At 50.8% G+C, this 20,887-nt stretch overlaps 2 protein-coding genes across 10 annotated transcripts in view; one reads left to right on the top strand and one right to left on the bottom strand.

Moving 5' to 3' along the window:
- CCDC9B (coiled-coil domain containing 9B) overlaps positions 1–13,493 on the top strand; it is a 50,388-nt gene extending 36,895 nt beyond the window's left edge. For 5 of the 9 annotated variants that reach the window (XM_068148536.1, XM_068148529.1, XM_068148538.1 and 2 more), the window contains one exon: positions 10,488–13,493. Coding sequence is in view for 2 of the 9 variants with exons in the window: in XM_068148538.1 (XP_068004639.1) it covers positions 10,488–10,492 (5 nt within the window). In the remaining 7 variants the exon portion in view is untranslated. The other 4 variants (XM_068148532.1, XM_068148537.1, XM_068148531.1 and 1 more) reach the window with 3 other exon arrangements.
- Positions 13,494–18,933: 5,440 nt separating this feature from the next.
- INAFM2 (InaF motif containing 2) lies at positions 18,934–20,285 on the bottom strand. The gene has a single exon (XM_068148539.1). The coding sequence runs from the start codon at positions 19,969–19,971 to the stop codon at positions 19,507–19,509; it is 465 nt and encodes a 154-aa protein (XP_068004640.1). The 5' UTR covers positions 19,972–20,285; the 3' UTR covers positions 18,934–19,506.
- Positions 20,286–20,887: the final 602 nt, after the last annotated feature.

Genomic DNA, 20,887 nt, shown 5'->3' on the forward strand with positions numbered 1-20,887 from the left:
ACTGAGGGAGTGGGTGGAAGTGACGTTGCTCCGTTAATGGCCGACGGAGAAGAAGAAGGAGAAGGAGTAGGAGAAGGAGTAGGTGCCATGTTGATACCAGCCGATGCCCTTGGCTGCTTGCTAGAATCAGCAAAGTCATTTAGAGCTGCCTTACCAATTAACTTTTTAGCCTTCTTTTTGACTGACACGGGTTCTCCACAGTCCTCATCACTAGATGACTCTGGGACTGATCGAGAGCCACGGCGTTTCCTTTTTGATCTAGTTTTAATAACAAAACAAGCTCTGGACACCTTTCTCTCTCGCCGCCAGGAATACAGAGAATACACATTAGTTATCACCAGCAGCAGAATTATACACATGAAATAAATCACCTTTGGATCCCAGGCATCACCTAAAGTTACTGTCTCCTCAGGCGGAATCTTAAAACCCTTTATCTCAATTGGGAGAGTGGTGGAGGTAACATTCCTGTATCTCACTGGCCATAATAAATTAATACATTTTCCATACCATAATTTAACTTTATACATAACCCACATATAAATTGTCCGCACCAAATATTTGCCCAGGTAATCCAAAATCAAACCCAAACAATACCTGTAAACCAGAGCCCCAAAAATTGAAAAGAATAATCGCTCCACAAACCACAATACCTTCATGTTTGCTAATTCAGCTAGAAAACACTAAATCAATCAAATAATAAATTAAACTAATTATCTGCCGCACGTTGGGTACGCCAATAAAAAAAATGTGGTGGGTGGAAGGGTAAGGCCGAGAAGCCTCCTCCCTTCCCCCTTGTAAAGTAAAAGGGAAAAAAAAATTGAAGGGAAAGGAAAAAAAAACTCGCAAGCTGAATTAGCAAAGCAGTGGAGCTATATTTACAAAGCGATGTAGGGTTTGCAGGGAGATATTTACAAATTTACAATATCTACAATATATACAAAGATATACAACAGAGTAACACAGAAATGAGAGTAATCCCTCTCGGCAGAGAGGGGTCCCCCACCTCCGCTCTCCCCTCTCTCCCCCCCTTTCCCCAGAATGGGATAGAAAGAGAAAGAGAGGAAAAAAAAAGTTAGAAGCAGTTTGTGTTAATTGGAAGGGAGTTAGTATACAGGCCTGTTATCTGGTTTTCAAGGCCGGGGCCTTGGCAGAAAGCCCAGCACAGAAAGCTGCTGCACGGAGAAGAGGCGGAAGCAAGACTGACTGAGAAGTGCTGGAAATGTCCAGTATAGTCCCAGCTCAGAAGTGCTTCCTCCCACTCGTCCAATGAAATTAGTTTAGACTATTCCTTCCGTTTACCAACTTCCGTCCACCATGTTCCCTTTCTTAAGGGGGCAACGTCAACCGGCCACAGCACTCCAGCCAGTTCCTAACTCAATGCAGTATGCTGCCGTCTCAGCCATAGTACAGCCCCAGAGCCCCATTTTCTGTGGTCGTAATGGGACAGATGTTCATTAACAGCAATACAGAGCCCTCCTGGAAAGGAGTTTGAAGGAGTTTATGTGGCAAGCAGGAGTAGGAAAGTGTTTGTGTCCCTGTACTCAGCACTGGTGGGGCCACACCTTGAATCCTGGGTTCAGTTTTGGGCCCTTCACTTCAACAAGGGTATTGAGGGGCTGGAGCATGTCCAGAGAAGGGCAACAAAGCCAGGGAAGGGTCTGGAGAACAGGGCTGGTGAGGACCAGCTGAGGGACCTGTGGCTGTTCAGCCTGGAGAAAAGAGGCTGAGGATAGACCTTGTTCAGACCCTCCAATAGAGAGAAGCAAGCTGCGGACAGACTTTTGAGCAAGGCCTGTTGTGACAGGACAAGAAGTGATGGTTTAAATGAAGAGAGGGAGATTTAGACTGGAAAGAAAACGTATTTGACACTGAGGACTGTGAGACCCTGTCCCAGATTGCCCAGAGAGGTGAGAGATGCCCCATGCCCTGGAACCATTGTCTGGGGCTCTGAGCAACCTGCTCTAGTTGCAGATGTCCCTGCTAACTGCAGGGAGGTTGGACTAGGTGAGCTTTAAAGGCCCCTTCCCACCCAAACCAGTCTGGGACTCTATGAACATTCTTTGGGACACCAAAACAAAAAAAGAAAAAGACCTGGATTTCTCCAGCACAAGCTCAGCACACCCAGAGCTGTCCCCATCTGCCTGGCCGTCCAGCTGGGCTCCAAAGAACAACCACCACCAAACAGCAAAAGCTCATTTGGCTCAAGGGGGTTAAGTTGTCCCCATGTTTGGAGCAAAAAGGTCTCATGGCTGTTCCTGCCAGTGTTTGGAGTTCCCAGCTCCCCATGGCAGGCCACACACAACCACAGATGGCAGCCATAAATAGCCACCAGCTGGTGGCAGTCCCTTCATTCTCCCCTGGTATCTGTTTCCTACTGCTCCACAGACGTCAAGTTCAGACCACAGTGTGTATACAGAGCTACAAAGCTCTGCCTTATTTCCATGGAATTCTCCCTCAAGCAGCTCTTTGGAACCAGGTCCCTCAGAATTGCCCCAGTCTGAGGTCAGTTGGGATCCTTGGCAGGGTTTTCCTGTTTGCTTTTTTTTTTGTTGTTTATTGATCCTGATGCCTGCACCTGGCTCCAGGTGATACTTTAGGGCAAGAATTGCACAAAGGGCAACCCTCAGGAAACCTATGTCCAGCAAAGCCATGGTGTGTGGCACGCAAGGGACTTCATAGGTATGGGCATCCTTGAGGGAAATGTCACTTGACCTGGCCAGGCTGGAGAGCTGGGGTAGAGGAACTTCATGAAATTCAACAAGGATCCTGCACCTGGGGAGGAATAATCCTCTGCAACCAGTAAAGGTGAGGGGTGACCTGCTGGGTAGCAGCTCCAAGCAGAAGAACCTGGGAGTGGTGGTAGGCAGCAAGGTCACCATGAGCCAGCAATGTGTCCTCATGGTCAAGAAGGCAAATGGGCTCCTGGGGGCCATGAAGAAGTGTGTGGCCAGCAGGTTGAAGGAGGTTCTCTTCCCCCTCCACTCTGTACTGGTGAGGCCATATCTGGAGTACTGGGTCCACCTCTGGGCTCCCCAGTTCAAGAGAGACAGGTAATTGCTGGAGAGCATCCAGAGGAGGCTCTGAAGATGCTGGGATTGGAGCATCTCTGTGAGGGGCAAAAAGGCTGAGAGCCTGGAGGAGAGCAGCCCCAGAGGGGATCTGAGCAATGCTTAGCAAGAGATAAAGGGCAGAGGGCAAGAGGCTGGGGCCAGACTCTTGTGAGTGGTGCCCAGGGACAGGACAAGGGGCAATGGGCACAAACTGGACACTAGATGATCTTTAAGGTCCCTTCCAACCCAAACCAGTCTGTGATTCTGTGATCATTCTGAACACTTAGAGGGCAGCAAGATGAAGCACTACACCAAGAGCTGTGCTTTTTTTCCTTAGCATGCAGAATTATACATTTGTTTTTCCCTTTGTGCCTAGCACTGTGGATTCAGGTGCCCAAACCACCCTCATTATTTGCTTCCTCTCACCACTTGAGTACAATCCTTAAGGAATGGGTATTCCTGAGGGAATGGCCCAGAGAGCAGGTGGGAGGCCGTGGGTGGTGCTTCACGTGTAGCTTTTAAGAGCTGCTCACACTCAGCTGCAGAGCCTGAGCCTGACTGCACTGAGCTGACGTCAGCCACACACAATTCCCAGATTATCCCACAGCAGCAGGTGGCAGGAGGGGGTGGTTTCACCCTGTGGTACCACAAGTTCTCTGTAGATGAAGGACTGCATGTGGCAAAGTAAATGGCTTGTTATGCAAGCCTCCAGGAGCCATAGAACTGTAGGGTTTGGAAGAGACCTTTGAGCTCATCAAGCCCAGCTGCTCCCCTGGAGCTCACAATGCCACTGCTGCTGCTGAGCCCCTGCCACTAACCCACACCCCTCAGCACCACATCCAAGAGTCTTTCAACACCCCCAGGGATGGCAACTTCACCACCTCCCTGGGCAGACTGGGCCAGGCCTTAACAACAGGCTTTAGGTCATAGGCTTTAGGCTGGATGTTAGGAAGAAGTTCTATACAGAGAGAGTGATTGCCATTGGAATGCGCTGCCTGGGGAGGTGGTGGAGTCACCATCCCTGGAGGTGTTCAGGAGGAGACTTGATGGGATGCTTGGTGCCATGGGTTAGTTGTTTAGGTGGGTTGGATTGGTTGATGGGTCGGACACGATGATCTTGAAGGTTTATTCTATTCTATTCTAACACTTTCTGGGAAAATTGTTCCTCATGTCCAACTTGAGGCTGTTTCTTCTTGTTCTGTCACTTGTTCCCTGCCTGAAGAGACCACCCCCTGCCTCAGTCCAGCCTCCTTTCAGTAAAGCCAGAGGGTCTCTCCTCAGCCTCCTTTTCTCCAGGCTAAACAACTCCAGGTCCCTCAGCCATTCCCCATCAGCCCTGTTCTCCAGACTCTTCCCCAGCTTTGTTGCCCTTCTCTGGATCTGCTCCAGCCCCTCAATATCCTTCTTGGAATGAAGGGCCCAAAACTGACCCCAGCATTCAAGGTGTGGCCTAAGTAGAGGTGGACAATCACATTCCTAGACCGGCTGGCCACACTCCTGCTGATCCAGGTCAGGATGGCATCAGCCTTCTTGGCTGCCTGGGCATACACTGGCTCATCTTCAGCCAGTTATCACTCAACACCCCCAGGTCCTTCTCCACCAAGCAGCTCTCCAGCCACTCCAGTACTGAGCAGCTCTGTCTTGGTAAATCCTGGCCAGCTGGAGGCCTTTGCTGGGTTCTGTTTCCATGGCACCAGCAGACATTGTACCAGGGAATGTCCTGAAGTGCCTGGTGGAAAACAGGAGCGAAGTCTGGGCTGAGAATCCAAGTTATACAGACTCTGAGTGACAACTGTCCTGGAGGACAGAGTGTTCACAGCAAACAGGGAAGAGAATTAATGCAATCAGGACCACAGCATATGACCAGCCTTGAGTAGAAGCATCTGGTGGGATGTGCCATCTTGGGTTGTCAGGACTGGTTCATAATTTCTGCCAGGAGGTAGCCCATAACAAACATCACGAATTCATAGAATGTGTGGATTGGAAGTGACCCTCAAAAGATCATCTTGTCCAACTGCCCCTGAAGCCAGCAGAGACATCTCCAACCGGAGGAGGTTGCTCAAGGCCCCAGCAAGTTTCTCCTTGACTGTTTCCAGGGATGGTGCCTCAACCACATATGTGGGCAGGTTGTTCCAGTGTCTCACCACCCTCATTGTGAGGAACTTTGTCCTAATGTCTAACTTCCCAGTCAGACAGTATTGGTTTTCCTGTTGAAAGACAGATTTAACAAATTTCATGCCTGTACCAGAACTGTGTCTCCTTCAACCCTTCCTTTTCTACCACCCCCAAACTGGAGTGCTGGTTAAACCTTTTCTGCACAAAAAATGTTAATAGGGTGGTTTTAAAGACCGGGGATTCAGTTTGGATGTGCTGCAGTCACTGACAAATCAGCGTGGAAGCAGATGGCAGGAATGTGCCCAATACCACCTGCCAGCCCCAAAAGGTATCTAAAAATCCCAGACCACTAAAAAGTTCATCTTTGTGGAGTTTCGCCCCCAGCAGAAACTCCTCTACCAGCTCACGTCACTTGCTGCCATGGATGTGCCCTCTGTTCCCAGATCTCACATGTCCCAAAGCTCAGTGGGTGCCTGCAGCAACAGTGAACATCAGTGATGGGGGCCCGCAAGAAAGCTGGGGAGGGACACTTTATAAGGGCTTATAATGACAGGATGAGGGGTGATGGCTTTGAGCTGGGAGAGGGGAGATTTAGTCTGGAGATTGGGAAGAAATTCTTTACAGTGAGGGTGGGGAGACACTGGCACAGGTTGCCCAGGGGGGCTGTGGATGTCCCCTCCTTGGAGATGTTCAAGGACAGGCTGGATGAGGCCTTGAGCAACCTGGACTGGTGGGGGGTGTCCCTGCCTGTGGTAGGGGGTTGAAACTGGATGATCTTGAAGGTCCCTTCCAACCCAAACCACTCTGTGATTCTATAATATGTTCTCCACCTGCCCTGCTCCTAGGGTTTGTGGAGACCTTCTGCCCCCTGTGCAGGGGCAGATTTCACTCTCCACCACAGATGCTGCTCACCCATTTCTGCAGAGCAACTCCTTGCAGCATGTGGGTTTCACCAGCTTCCACTGCTAATGTCTATTTATGGCACTAAAAATCTCCAGCACCTTCAAACCAGTTGGAGATACAGTGCAGAGAGTGTGGTGGAGCTTTCATCCTTTGCTTCACATAACAAGGAATAAATATTTACTCGAAGTGCAGGACTGGAATCCCTGGAGAGTGGCCAACAAGTCCCAGAGAAGTAAATGATACACAAAAACCACAGAAGCTTTTCCCTGAAGTCTCCTGAGAAAATTAATCCTAACATCTTTAGAGAAACTGCAGCTGGGGGTAGATTTCCAGAGCAGCTCCAGGGAGCTGACCTTGCAGCTCTGGCTGACGTAAAGAGGAGTGAGGCAGGCAGGGCCTGAGTGCCGCAGGAGGAGCGGTTGGAGGAGGTCAGCTGTCTGATCCAAACCAGCACCAAAGGTTGGGGCAGGAAGCAGTGCAAGTGGAAGCCAACACTTCTCAATATAGCTATAGAGCTACTGAAGGACATACCAGCTTCCTCAAGGTTCAGGGGAAGCAGAGAATTGTTTGGGTTGAAAGAGACTGCTAAGATCACTGACTCCAACCCTCAACCCAATACCATCATGGCCACTAAGCCCTGTCCCCATGGCCACACCTGTCTTGAACACCTCCAGGGACAGTGACTCCACCACCTCCTTGGGCAGCCTGTTCCAACACTTGACCACTCTTTTCAGCAAGTAAATTGTTCCTCATATCCAACCTAAATCTCCTAAACCTCCAGGGTCACCCAGGGCAGGTCACACAGGAACACACCCAGATGGGTCTTGAAAGCCTTCAGAGAAGGAGACTTCACAGCCTCTCTGGGCAGCCTGCTCCAGGGTTCCAGCACCCTTACAGCAAAGTAATTTCTTCTCATCTTGACTCAGAACTGGGACAGAAGTGTCTGAATGCAGGACTTGGCGGAGTTATCTTCATACTTCCGGAGTGATGGGAGGCCCTTCCTGTGGCATGCCATGGGAAAGTACTGCTAACATTGGAAGTCAGTGATTATGTGAGACTGGTTCTAGAAAAAAGGACTGGAGAGCCACAGAGAAGGGCTCCAGGGATGCTCAGGAAGTGTTTGTTTAGTCTAGCAAAATGAAGGCAGCAAGGAAGGAGGTGGGATCTCTATAAATACAACAGGGTAGTGAACACCAGTGAAGGAGGAGAAACAGTCAAGCCAGAAAACAAGACTGGTGGAAGGACCAATGTTGTGAGGGAGCCCATAAATAAAGCTGGGAAATTTAGAAAGAGATTGTTACCTGCAGAGGGCATGTGGCTTGGAAGCATTCCATGGTTGAAGCAGGGATTCTTCTCACCTTCAGGGCCTGACCAGCATGCTTTGTCAGGGAGTAGAATCATAAAGGTTAGAAAAGACCTCTAAGATTGTCGAGTCCAACCTTCATGACCTCCAGACTAGGTAGAAGATGCCTCATGGTCTTGCAGGTCTTCTCTCTGGCCTCACAGCGCAGCAGATAGATAAAGACACTTAAGCTAGGGGACAAAAGGTGGTGTGATGATGCTTAGCAGATGGTATCTCACCAGAATGTCTGAGTGGTTCACTAAGAATAAAATTCCCTCTGGGAGCTCTGGACCTGTCCCAGGAGATGCCCAACAAAACAATGCCTTCCAACCCAGGCAGAGGATGGGTAGCACTAGCCTCAGCTGAAGAAAAAAGGGCCAATCTGCATTCAGCTGCAGTCTTCAGGAACCTCCTGTACATTCACCCTCATGATGTGAGGCTTAACCAGTAGCTTCTACAATGCTAGCTTGACTGCAAAAGTCATCCCAGTGATGTTCTATATCCAGCCAGGTGCTGTCAGGCTGGGAAAGGCAAGGCAGATAATGTCCAGTTCTGGGATCCCCAGTTCCACAGAGACAAGGAACTACAGGAGTGAGTCTGGTGGAGGCTGGGAAGATGCTGAGGGGTCTGGAGCTTCTCTGTCAGGAGGAAAGGCTGAGAGACCTGAGGCTTGTTGAGCCTGAAGAGTGGCGTGAAGGGGGTCTTATCAATGCTTAGCAAGAGATAAAGGGTGGGGGCAAGAGGATGGGAAGAGGGATTTGAGGGTCAAGAGAGACAAGGACTTGCTGGAGAAGGTACAGCAAAGGGCTACATTGATGTTGAAGGGACTGGAATATCTCTGTGAGGAGCAAAAAGACCAAAAGGATTGGGGCTTTCTAGGCTGGAGAAGATCAGCCTGAGGGGGATCTCATCAATGCTGATCAGTACTTCAAGAGAGGGTGCCAGGATGGGAGCAGGCTTTGTTCAGTGGTGCCCAGGAACAGCACAGGGGACAGTGGGCACAGGCTGGAACATCAGAAGTTCATCTGAACAGGAGGAGGAACTTCTTTAATTGAAGGGTGCTGGAGCCCTGGAGCAGGCTGCCCAAGAGGGGTGGTGGAGTCTCAATCCCTGGAGAGATTCCAGACCTGCCTGGATGTGCTCCTGTGTGAGCCTCTCTAGGTGACCCTGCCTTGGCAGGGGCATTGGACTCAGTGACCTCCAGAGGTCCCTTCCAACCTCTGCCATCTTGTGATTCTGTTATAATCATCTTGGCTTGCATAAAAAAGAAGTCTGTAAAGGAATAATGTACAGACACAGTCACTGATATCTAATAAGGAACTGCCCTGATATCAGACCTGACAACCTGCAATAATCAATGTCACCCACAGCCGAGACTCGGAGCCTATTGCTGGAGACATTTTTCACATTCATGTGTGCAAGGGGTGGGGCTGGCCATATCCTGATGCCAAGGGGGTACTCAGTGCTGCAGCAGCACACTCTAGGGATTTAATGCTACTGAGAAGGGCCAGGAAGGAGATTTTGAGTTGCACTTGGTGGTCCAGATACTGCAAAATGATCTGCCAGGTCTGAGCTGCTCCAGCTGCTCTGCTTGTTGTTGGCTGTTTATCATTAAGGGTTTCAAAGGTCTCAGTGACAACCCAGTGCTCTTGGTGCTGGCAGACCATTCTCCTCCCTCTTCCACAACACTATCCTTGCAGCACAGGCACCTTCTCTGCATGCACAAGTCGGACTGCACAGCCACAGCTGGTGGGATCTGAATTCATTACTTCTCTTACTAATAAGACACAGTGATTAGCATGGAGGAAAGAAGGCCTCAGGGAGACCTTACAGTAGCCTGCCAGTACCTAAAGGATGCTGGGGAGGGACTTTTTACAGGGGCTTGTAGAGACAGAATGAGGGGCAATGGCTTTGAGCTGGAAGAAGGGAGAGTTAGAGTGGAGATTAGGAAGAAATTTTTTACAGTGAGAGTGGACTGGACTTTCTCCAGTAGTTCCCTGTCTCTCTGGAACTGGGGAACACGGAAATACGACCCAGTAGTCCAGATATGGCTTCACCAGGGCAGAGTAGAGGGGGAAGAGAACCCTCCCTCAACCTGCTGGCCACACTCTTTTTCATGGTCCCCAGAAGAGGGGTTTGGTTTTCTGGCTGCAAGGGCACATTGCTGGCTCATGGGCATCCTGTTGTCCACCAGCACTCAAAGGTCCTTTTCCCCAGAGGTGCTCTGCTGAGCTGCTCGCAGTCCCTGTCTCTACTGATCCATGGGGGTGTACAATCACACATCACCTCTCCTGCCTTCATGGAGTTTGATCTGTTTTTCTCTCTCCCCTCTGCCATTTTTTGGGAGCCTTAGGTGTTGAAATCTGCATCAGCAGATCTGTGGGTTTAACCATGGATGCAGGGAAATGCCAGCTCATCAGATCTGAGCAGCACCCAAACAACTGGAGGACAAAACATGTCTGCTTTTGCCAATTAAAATCAACCTCTCTGGGTCTGGAGGCAGGTACAGGACAGCAGGCTCCTCTCACAGGTTAGGTTTCTCTCCAGAGAAAATGGTATACACCATCCCTGGAGGTGTTCAGAAAATGAATAGCTGTGGCACTTTGGAACATGGTTTGGTAGTCGTGGGGGTGTTTGGCAGAAAGCTGGACTCTATGATCTTAGAGGTCTTTTTCAGCCTTCAGGATTCTATAATTCTGTAGGTGCTGTATCCCCAAGCCAGGTCTCACAAAAGAGTACCACAAAGCCCAACCCCAAACCAGCCCCTCCTCTTACTCTTACAAACCCACGTAAAGATTACTGCTCTTGAGACAAAAAGGAGAGAGTAAAGTTGTCTTACCTAACCCAGAGGAGGATTGGGAGCATGTTTCATCCAGACATGGAGGCTCAGTTCATCCCCTGGGCCACAGAGTCCTCACTGGTGCCCTGGGATGTAGCAGCTGGGTCTCTGGTGGCTCTCAGGCAGCTCCAGCCCTGCAGGAAGGTCAGGCTGAGGTTCAGCAGACATTTTTCATTTACTGCTCAGCAGTTCCCTGAAGACTGCTCATCCCACTGCTGTCTCTGCTCTCCTTTCACAGGATAATGTGCTGAAGGTGGTGGATGAGAAGAGGAGCACAAACTTGTCCTCACTCTCTGACCTCCTATGAAACCAGCTTTCAGCACCTGCCTTGTGCCCTTCAGTACCATTCACCACACTTGGGGTCTTCCTTCATCCCCCCTCACTCAAGTGTTTTGGCCTCACCCTTCCCCATCCCGATCCTGAAGGACAGGGAAGGCTGCACACCCCCAGCCTACAAAGGAGACAGCATCACTTGTGCTTTGTGTTTCTTTTGCCTCTACTGCAGCTGAGTGGCAGGCCAATGACACCTTGACTGGAAGCACTTTATTTTAGTTTATTAACTAATTCTGTTTCAAGCTAGGATGCAGATGTCTAGCCCCACTCCCCCCTTCCCTCCCACACAGGCTGACAGGGGCTGGGGGAGCTTCTCCCTGTCTGCTGGGTAGATAGCAGGAGCTGGGGTGAGGGGTGGTGAACTTGTGGTTCAACAGGTGGGTTGACAAAGGGGTGTTCAGAGCAGTGTTGTAGGTGGCTGAAGTGCTGGCAGAGGGGTGCGGTAGTGCCACAGGCTGCAGGACGCAAAGGGGACAGAGGAGTCTTCACTTAGCTGTGTGGTGCAGGTGCTTTTGACAAGCACATCAGCATCAGGGCCTTGAACACTCTGGTCTAGGGGAATGTCACTGGCAGGGGGGTTGGAACTAGATGATCTTGAAGGTCCCTTCCAACACAAACCATTCTGCGGTTTTATGATCTCAGCCTGGAACAGCCTCCCTCCTCCTGTGGGATGTGGCAGGACACAAGCAGCAGCAGATCAGCAGGTCAGGAGGCTGGGCTTTCTACTGAGGTGGCTGCTGGAGGAAGCACATAGAGCTCAGCAGGACACCCTACTCCCTCCCAACACTGGCCAGGCTCCAGCAGCTGTGGATGCCTGCAGTTCCATGTGCCAAGCAGGGCAAGGAAGGCAGCACAAATGCTTCTCCCCTGCACTGCACAGAGGAGTTAGCAACAGGACCCAGGCTACACCTGAGCTGAGCTGAGGGGAATCTCATCAGTGCTGATCAATACTTCAAGGGTGGGTGTCAGGAGAATGGGACCAGGCTTTGTTCAGTGGTTCCCAGTGACAGGAGGAGGAACTTCACTATTTTAAGGATGGTGGAACCCTGGAGCAGGCTGCCCAGAGAGGTGGTGGAGTCTCCCATTTCTGGAGAGATTCCAGACCCGCCTGGACATGTTCCTGTGTGACCCTCTCTAAGTGACCCTGCCTTGGCAGCAGGGTTGACCTCAATGATCTCCAGAGGTCCCTCCCAACCCCTAGCATTCTGTGATTCTGCAAAGGCCTAAAACTTCCTGCTGAATGCTTTTACCTTCCTGGTTGTGTCTTTCACAGCCTTGTGCTGGATGAGGGGGGAGCAGTTCCCCTGAAAGGTCACACATGGAACCTGCCTTACAAGACACCTTTCAAATCAGGGATCTGGAAGAGCAATCACAAGCATAAATGTGCCAAACTCCCAGCTGCCTGGAAGGCCAATCAGCAAAGAGAGTCACAGCAAGTAGAACCCAGCTGAAGTGTGGCTGCCAGAGGAGGAGTTAACCCAAGCTGTGTTGAGGGGACACCTCATTGTTCTCTGCAACTCCTTGAAAGGAGGTTGGAGTAAGGTGGGGGGTGGTCTCTGCTCCATAGTATCAAGTGATAGAAAAAGAGGAAATGGCCTGAAATTGTGGAGGGGAGGTTTAGGTTGGACATGAGGAAAACATTCTTTCCTGTGAGAGTGGTCAGGGGTTGGCATAGGCTGCCCAGGGAGGTGGTGAAGACCCTATGCCTGGAGGTATTCAAGAAATGTGTGACCATGGCACTTTGGGACATGGTTTAATGGCCATGGTGGTGATGGGTTGATGGTTGGACTAGATCTTGGAGATCTTTTCTAACCCAGACAATCCTGTGCTTCTGATTCCTGACTAAATGCAGAGCACAGAGGATATTACCCTCACCTTGAAGTGCTGCTCTAAAACTTGAAGCAGGAGTAAAAACGTGTGGATAGCTTGTCAGTGAAGATGTATCTGGTTTCATTGCAAGACCTATTTGCTAACCAGAAGAGCAAGATCCTTTGGAAGAAAGGGTGGTAGGTGTGGACAGAAATGCTGTATGCTGCTTTAATAAACAAATATTTGCACAAAGCTTGTGTGGTTTTTTTTTCCCCCACAAAACATAGATCCATATGAGGGACAAGCCTGAAAATTTCCTCTGCTGCCCAAATTCAGGAGAGTTTACTGGCTTCAGACCAGGTATTCTCCAGCAACACAGTGTGCGTGTTTTATCAGTAGAAACATCTTCACCCCACCCAAAGCTCAGGCTGGGTATCCAGCAGACAGAAAAAAGCCAGACTGTAAAAGTGCTCCAAGTCCTGGACATCTCCATCGCTGTTACAGACCAAATTTCCTTATCTGACTGGCTCAAAAGCCTGCCTACAGCTGTTTTATTGTTTCAGTTATGATTATTTTTCATTCAGGCAGGCTGAGTCCTTACCAGCACACACCAGAAGCACCTTGCCTCATGGTCCATGCAAAACACTCTCAGATCAAGAGGTTGTGGCACCTCAGCAGCACTTGGGCACCCAGCCAGGTAGAAATTTTTACACTGCCCCTGCTCCAGCAGCTTGGTTGTAGAGATAAAACTCTGCCTGCAACTGTTGTATCTTATCCTCGTTGAAAGGAAAACCATTACTTGTCCCCCATTCCCTCCTCTTCCTTTTTCTCCTGCAAAGCCAAATCATTTTGCGTTGAATGATGCTGAGGAAGGACTGGGTCTGTTCCAAGCTCTGGGGATGGGACTGTACAGATAGTGCCTGTTCTAAGTCTTTTTTTTTTTTTTCCCTGCTCATTAATACTTTGCTCAAATGGACTTTGGTTGATGCCGGGATTGCAAGTTTTCAGAAAACTGTGGCTATTTCTTCTTTATGGTGATAGAAAAGACTAAAAAGCTGAAAACTCTGATGTAGAAGGATTATTTATATGAAATAAAAGTTGTTGTGAGTTATAAAAGCTCCAGTTTCTTAGTCTTTTTCAGTCCCACATGTGGAGTTTTCTGAACTGAATCGGTAATCTCTGCTTTTTAGAGCAACAGCTCAAATTTAACTTGCTTACCCCTTAGGAAAGTGCTCAACTCTTGGGCTAGCTCAGCTCCCTCACCCAAAAAGCTCACTGCAGTAATGACTTCAGAGAGGCATCAAAGCCTTCTCATTGCCATAGCACTTCACATGCAAGCAAGTATGACAGCAGCTTGCAAAGTGCAAAGTCATCTATCTACAAAGGTATCTGATGCCTTCCAGCAGAGGTTGGTAGCTCAGGGCCTTTGTGGAACTTATTCTATATCTTTTGCACAACAGGAAAGCACCAGAGACTCTGGAGATGTAAACCCTTTGAACCAAAGGAGCAGCTTGCAGCTAGACATCTTGTTGGCAAAACTGACCACCAGTTTCAGCACAGCAACTCTATGGCTAAAATTAATGAAGTCACAGAATGCCAAATTCTCTTTAATTCAGAAGGGATATTTAAAGCTCATCTGATCCAACCTCCTGCAGGCAGCCTAGACAACTCCAACTAAAGCAGGTTGCTCAGAGCACCAAACAACCTGATCCGGAATGGTTCCAGGGATAGGACATCTTCCACCTCTCTGGGCAACCTAGGTCAGGGTCTCACCACCCTCAGTGCCAAGTTTCTCCCTTCTCTCCAGTCTGAATCTCTTTCTTTTAGTTCCAAACCATTACCCCTTATCCTGTCACAACAGGCTCTGCTCCCCAGCCTTCTCCTCAGCCCCTTTAAGCACTGAAAGGCCACCAGAAGGTCTCAATGGAGCCTTCTCTTCTCCAGAACTCTCCCCAACTCTCTGAGCCTGGCCTCAAAGCAGAAGAGTTTCAGCCCTTGGATGATGTTTGTGGCCTCGTCTTGACCTGCTCCGACAGGTTCATGTCTCTCCGGTGCTGAGGACTGCAGAGCTGAATGCAGCTCTCCAGGTGAAGTCTCATGAGAACAGAGAGGCAGAATCACCTCCTTCCTTGATTCATTTCAAGATTGATTTCAGACATGAATCAATTCTTGTACAAAGAGACTGATTTAAAAACCCTCAAGCCAAGGACAAAACCACATCAGGATCAAGTCGGATATACTTCAGTTTCCAACTGACAACTCCTGCAGGAGGCAACACCATAAGGCCTTGACAGCAGTTCCAGCTTTCCATTCCCATCTCAACCAAGGTAACACCTGCAGCAGGAGCTTACTCCACAGACCACTGACAAGGGCAGCCCTGTACAGAGCCTAGAAAGAGAAATCACAGGAGCATTCACTAATCTGCCACACCAGTTCCCCTCCAGATAAAACTGGTTAGAGCAACAGCCTAAAGCTCAACTTGCATTATTCAGCAATCTTGCTGTGTAAAGCATCAGTAAGGTCTTTTTCACTTATGAGGAAAGCTTTTTAAGTGAATTAGAGGCACAGAGCAGGAGCAGGGTACAGCAGAGCTGTGAAATTCAGTTCTCTTGGCAAGGCTGTACAACAGCAGCTCTATCAGTTCACAGCCTGAAGGACTCTGCAACTATGGACCGGCAAAGCCACTGTACTGGGAATTCCATGGCAGGTTCCTGATCACACCAGCTTAGAGCAAGTGATACAACAACTGTCAAGACACAAGGCTTTCCCAAAGCTGCCTCTAAACACAGGTGAAATAGCCCAAAGTCAAGCTCCACCTCCCTAGCTGTATGGGAATGATTATTTCTCACATCATTCCCCTCTTCAGCACCTCCAGGACTTGCAGTAGGCTACCAGTAACACATCCCCTTTTGGGCAGGACCCTTTCCAGAGCAGTCTATGAAGACTAGTTTTGACTTCTCACTCCAACCTCCTTTCAGATAGCTGTACAGAGCAATGAGGTCTCCTCTCAGCCTCTTCTTCAGACTAAATAATTCCAGCTCCGTCACCAGATGTGCTCTGCAGACCACTCCCCAATGCTCAGAGCAGCCAGGCTGTGAACTGATAGAGCTGCTGTTGTACAACCTTGCCAAAAGAACTGAGCATCCCACACTTCCAAGTTGTGAGACTCTCATTAACTTCCTTCTACCACTAAAACAAAGACCTCAATGTTTCCCTCATGTTTACTTACCTTCCTCACCAAAATTGACTTCCAGACATCTCTGTCTTTCACAGAGCTGCTCACACTGGAAACACAACACAATTCTGTTTGCATCAACAGCTTCTGTGGAACTCAAACAATCCTCACCAGCAACACCCAGGAAATCACATTACAAACCAGGAGGCTTCACCCAGTTCTGTCTAGGAATGACAGACTGGTTTGGGTTGGAAAGGACTTCCAATATCATCCAGTTTCAACCCACTGCTGCAGGCAGGGACCCCTCCCACCAGCACAGCTTGCTCAAGGCCTCGTCCAGCCTGGCCTTGAACACCTCCAGGGAGGAGGCAGCCACAGCCTCCCTGGACAACCTGTGCCAGAGTCTCCCGACCCTCGCTCTCAAGAATTTCTTCCCGATCTCTTCTCTACACCTCCCCTGTTCCAGCTTAACACCTTATCTGCCCTGACACAATTCCAATACCAGAACTGATCTTGCTGGCTCTTTTTGAGGAGCAATCAAGGGAAAGAGTGAATGGGAGCTGAAGTAATACAACAGATGAGGAGACAGTGTGCCTTTTAAACCTCAGCTTCACCTGAGATTGGCGACCACACCATTTTAGGGCACTAAAAATTTCAGTTCAGATGCAGATGACTGTCTCAGAACAAAGATGGCAACAAGATGCAATCATTCTCATTCCAAGGTGACAATCCAGCTGTTACCTGTCGCAGCCAACCTACTCCCCAAGAAATCCCTGGATTTCAAACACACTGCTTGCACCTAGAAACCACCCCAGACAAACCATTTTTGGTGCTAGATGTATTTGCAGTGCATGTAGTCACTGATTTCTGGGACAGTCTGTCATGAAGAGAGCAGCAAGCACAGAGGCTGACAATGGCAGTACCTCTAAAGGAGCACACTTGTCATACAGAAGACTAGCTAATTCCTGGCTAGGGCAAGGGTGTGGAAGAGATTTTAGCTGAAGAATTTAGGTCCAAAAGGGAGAACAATGCTGCCAAAATCACAGCTCCCAGCAGCTTGCAACCCTTCTGCATCTTTACAAGACAAACTTTCCCGTCACATACTTAGTACCACAGCAGAGAAGTGACAAGATGCTCCAAAACCAGTTGTAACAGGTACAGAAATTTAAGTGTTTCACTGAAATCCCAATTTCCCAACAGAGGAGAAGATGCAAACCCAGAGTCTGGGAGCTCCTCAAGCTTGCATTTCATAGAGGAACAAAGACAGCCACAACAATCTCCTTACTGCCTCATCAACTATTTGTAGCACTCAAACAGGAGGCAACAGACAGCAGTGGGACTATTCCCTTTGACAAACATCTGAATACTGTGGCTGTCCCAGAGAACCTGTGCCACCAAATCCACCAGCCAGGTGAAGAGCTTGAAGCTGTTCCTGCTCCTGAATTCACAGCCCCGCTCCGATGTTACAGAGCAGCCCATTTAGCTCAGTCCACTTTCTTTTCTATCTGCTCTCCCAGCCATGCTTGATTAGTCTTCTGAGAGAACTTGCATGGAAAGTGAGAAATGCCAGGAGTCTGAGTACCTCCAGTGTACATTGGCTCCACCAGAGACCCACCAAGTCCAAGCTGCAGGCCAGGACCAGAGAAATGGTTGTGGTAGCTGGGTTATGGTTGGACTCGATCTTAAAGGTCTTTTCTAACCTTAATGATTCTGTGATGCTGTGAAATCCCAGCATCTGTGTCATTCTACCCTGCATTTCTTTATCTCCAAAGGCTCTAACAGTTAAACACGAGCTCCACTCCCCAGAGATTCTTCCCATTAAACACAAGCTCCACCCCAGAGATGCTTCCCAACTGGTGCCGCTTTTAGTACCAAAGCCAAGACACAGAACAAACTCAGCTGGCACCAAACAATGGGCCTGGTGTGTCTCTCTTTCACTCATCACTCCCTCAGAATGCTGTGGAAACCCTTTCACTCTGCAACCAGAGAGGTACACGAAGGAGAGCAACCTTAGCAGGACCCAGAGCTACTGCCTACGTGTGGCAGCCCCACCCACGGGCCTTAACTTGCCACAGGTAGAACTGCCAAGGGACAAAGTCACCCACTGCTACACAGAGCTACCCCCAGGTCTGGTAATGCTGCCAGGACACCAGCAGCCCAGCCACTGCAGGGCATAAGCAGAAAGAATTTAGAGGCAGCTCAGAAGGTAACAGGGTGGCAGGGAAGCCACCTGCTAGAGCCACAGACTTTGGGCTTGCAGCATTTTCACCAGCTCCTCTACCTGCCCTGCAGGAGGGTGGCAGTGATCACACATATGCTTTGGACTAACATTAATAAATACTGGTATTTTTTCTTTCCTTTCCACCAGCCAACCTTCTTCTCTGGCGCATTAATAACATAGACTCCTCTGCAGGCTCTCCAGAAGATGGAAAAAGAGGGTGAAAGCTCACACCCATACTATTCCCCCTACTTAACTTCTGTCTGGGAGCCCTCTACTCCTGCTTCTCCCTTCAAGAGATGCAGGCTCAACACACCACCACCAGTCCTAGACATTCCCATTTAGGTACACAACAGATCTTTTCCCCCCCTCAACTTTAAACATTCCAGTGCTGTATTTTACAGCACCTTTGTGATGCGCACAGCTTAAATGCCTGCATCTCCTCAGAGCACATTTTTGTCCCTCAGCAGAAGGAATCTGAACTCCAGGGAGACAAAACAGCCTGACAGCCTCACAGTTAAGGCATTCAACCAAAACCATCAATCTGAAGAGCCCCTGCTAAGATCAAGAGGTCTCACAGCTCCCCAGGCAATAGCCCACATCCGCGGTCAGGTAAAGCCACAATTTTTGCACAGCTCATCCATGAGCACAGCTGCAGAGGACATTTCTGCAGGCTACAGAGCAGGAAAACATTAAACTGGGAGCACAGCCTGTTCCAGGGCACATCAGGAGCTGGATGGCACAGCCCTGTCTCCTGATACCACCGCTTCTGGGATGCCACCAAGGTGCTGGGAGATGTCTCTAAGATCAGTCACACTAAAGGAGCCAGGAAACACCTTGCAGCACACCCACCAAAGCTGCCCACCCATGCCTACTGCAGCAGCTCGAGAGAGCACCATATCGGTGTTTAGCTTTTCGGCCAGGGAAGATCAAACCATTTGCCATCACCCATGCTGAGCCATCATCAGTGGGGTTGAGGCATGCAGAGGCTCCTCCAGCCTCACCTAAGGAGATTAATGACAAATGAATCAACATCATCAAATGCCACAGCTGCCCTTTAGAGTAAGCAAACCACTTTTGCTACCTGGAGAGCTCACCCAGCTGGGCATTCCTCCCCATCCACCCACCCCACCACCCAAGAGAACATGCTGTGTTGCAGAGACTTTCATATTGGGAAAATATTTTAATATAGTAAACAAGTCAATTTACCTTCCACATGGTTTTTAAATAAGTTTATGCTCATCGTTAAACAAAACTGAACTTTTTTTTTTTTTTCTTTTTACTTAAACAATGGTTTACAGCCTCTAAATTCATCATGTTCCCAGCTGGTCCGGTAAATAGTGAGGGATCTGGGACAGGGATATCCTTGGGTAGGTGGTAACAGTGGCAGAAACAGCAGAGGAATTCGAAGGGGGAAGCCTAGCCCTGGACAGAAAGAAGAACGCAGCCGCAGAATCCCCTTTGAAGGAAAAATGGGGGGGGGGAGGGAAGGGAAGCCACCGCAGTGGTACCGAGGCAAAGTCCGGGTCAGTCTCCCGCCTGAGCTCCTCGGGGCTCTCCCGACCCCATCCCACCTCCGGCAGCCCCCCGCCGGCCTCTATCCTCCTGCGGGCCTCGGCGGACATCTCCCCCGGAGTTCGGCCTCGGCCTCCTGGGTTGCAGCGCGACCGCTCCCCGCTGTCCTCCCGCAGCGCCTGGGGCCGAGCGCTGCCGGCCGCCGCCTCAGGGACTCCCCGGCACCCGCTGAAGCGCGGCGGCAGCACTGTCCCCCGCGTCCGGCTCGGCCCCGGGTGGCGGCGGCTGCGACGCATCCGGGCGATCGGTGCGGGCGAGGCCGCGGGGGTCGGGGCCCGTCCGCGGCGGCGCTGGCGCTGCCTCCTGTGCTGGGCCGGCCCCGGCGCCCGGCGCTAGCGGCGGAGCGGCGCGGGGCTGCGCGGACGAAGAGGAGGTGGCGGCTGCGGCGGGGCCGGGGCTGGAAGCGGAGCCACCGCCGCCACGCACCGGCTGCCAGATGAGGCTGTAGTAGACGGCGAGGACGATGGCGGCCAGCGAGACGGAGAGGACGTAGGCCAGCACGGTGGCCAGGCGCACCCACTTCTTGTTGGTCTTGGCCGCCATGCGAGCCTTCTTGTCCCCGGTGTAGGTGGCGGGCTTGCCCCGCTCCGCCCCCGCCTCCTTCTCCTTCATGGGGGCCCGGCACTTGGCCCGCGGCTCCGCCGACCCCTCCGTGGTGGGTGCGGGGAGTGAGGCCCAGCTCGGCTCCGCGCCGCTCAGTCGCTCTGCTCAGGACATGCCGCTGCCAGGGAACCGCCGCTTCGGTGCCGCTGCCCACCCGCACAGCCGGGTCCCGAGCGCTGCCCGCGGCCCGCGCCGCTGCCGGCAGCTCCGCCGAGTCGCGGGCGGGGGCTCGGGGAGGGGCTTAAAGGGGCAATGGCCGCGGGGAGGGTGGCCTGGTCCCGCGTCCGTGTCCGTGCCCGGCTTACTGGAGCCTCCCCTGTGCCCTTAGCTGCCCACCGAAGCCAGCGGTAGGTCCGCGGGTGAGAGTGTGGCGGGGCCCTGCTCGCCGCCGGGCTGCAGTGCGCTTCGTAAAGCTCAACCAGGGCAACTGGAGGGGCTTGTCCTTGGGGGGCAGTAACCCCCTGCACCAGTACACGTGTGGGGTGACCTGCTGAGAAGCAGCTCCAAGGAGAAGGAGCTGGGAGTGCTGGGGGACAACACACTGACCATGTGCAATGTGTTCTTGTGGCCAAGAAGGCAAATTGTCTCCTGGGGGCCCGCGAACAACAGCGTGGCCAGCAGGTTGAGGGCAGTTTGCCGCTCCCTCTGCGCTGCCCTATGGAGACCACAGATGGAGAAATGGGTCCAGCTCTAGGCTCCGTAGTTCAAGAGAGACATGAAACCACTGGAGAGAGTCCCGCAGAGGGTCATAAAGGTGCTGAGGGGAGTTGGACTGGAGAAGGGAAGGCTGAGGTGAGCTTATTGCTCTCTACAGGTCCCGGAAAGGATGGGGAAGGGGGGGAGGGAGTGTGGGTCTCCTCTCTAGCATCAGGTGCTGATGGCATCTGACTGACAAAGCCTTTCTAAGTCATAGAAACTCTGTGGT

This window comes from Melanerpes formicivorus, unplaced genomic scaffold (assembly GCF_026170545.1).
Source record: "Melanerpes formicivorus ecotype bairdi unplaced genomic scaffold, bMelFor1.0.p_v2 SCAF_16, whole genome shotgun sequence".
NCBI classification, from domain to species: Eukaryota; Metazoa; Chordata; class Aves; order Piciformes; family Picidae; genus Melanerpes; species Melanerpes formicivorus.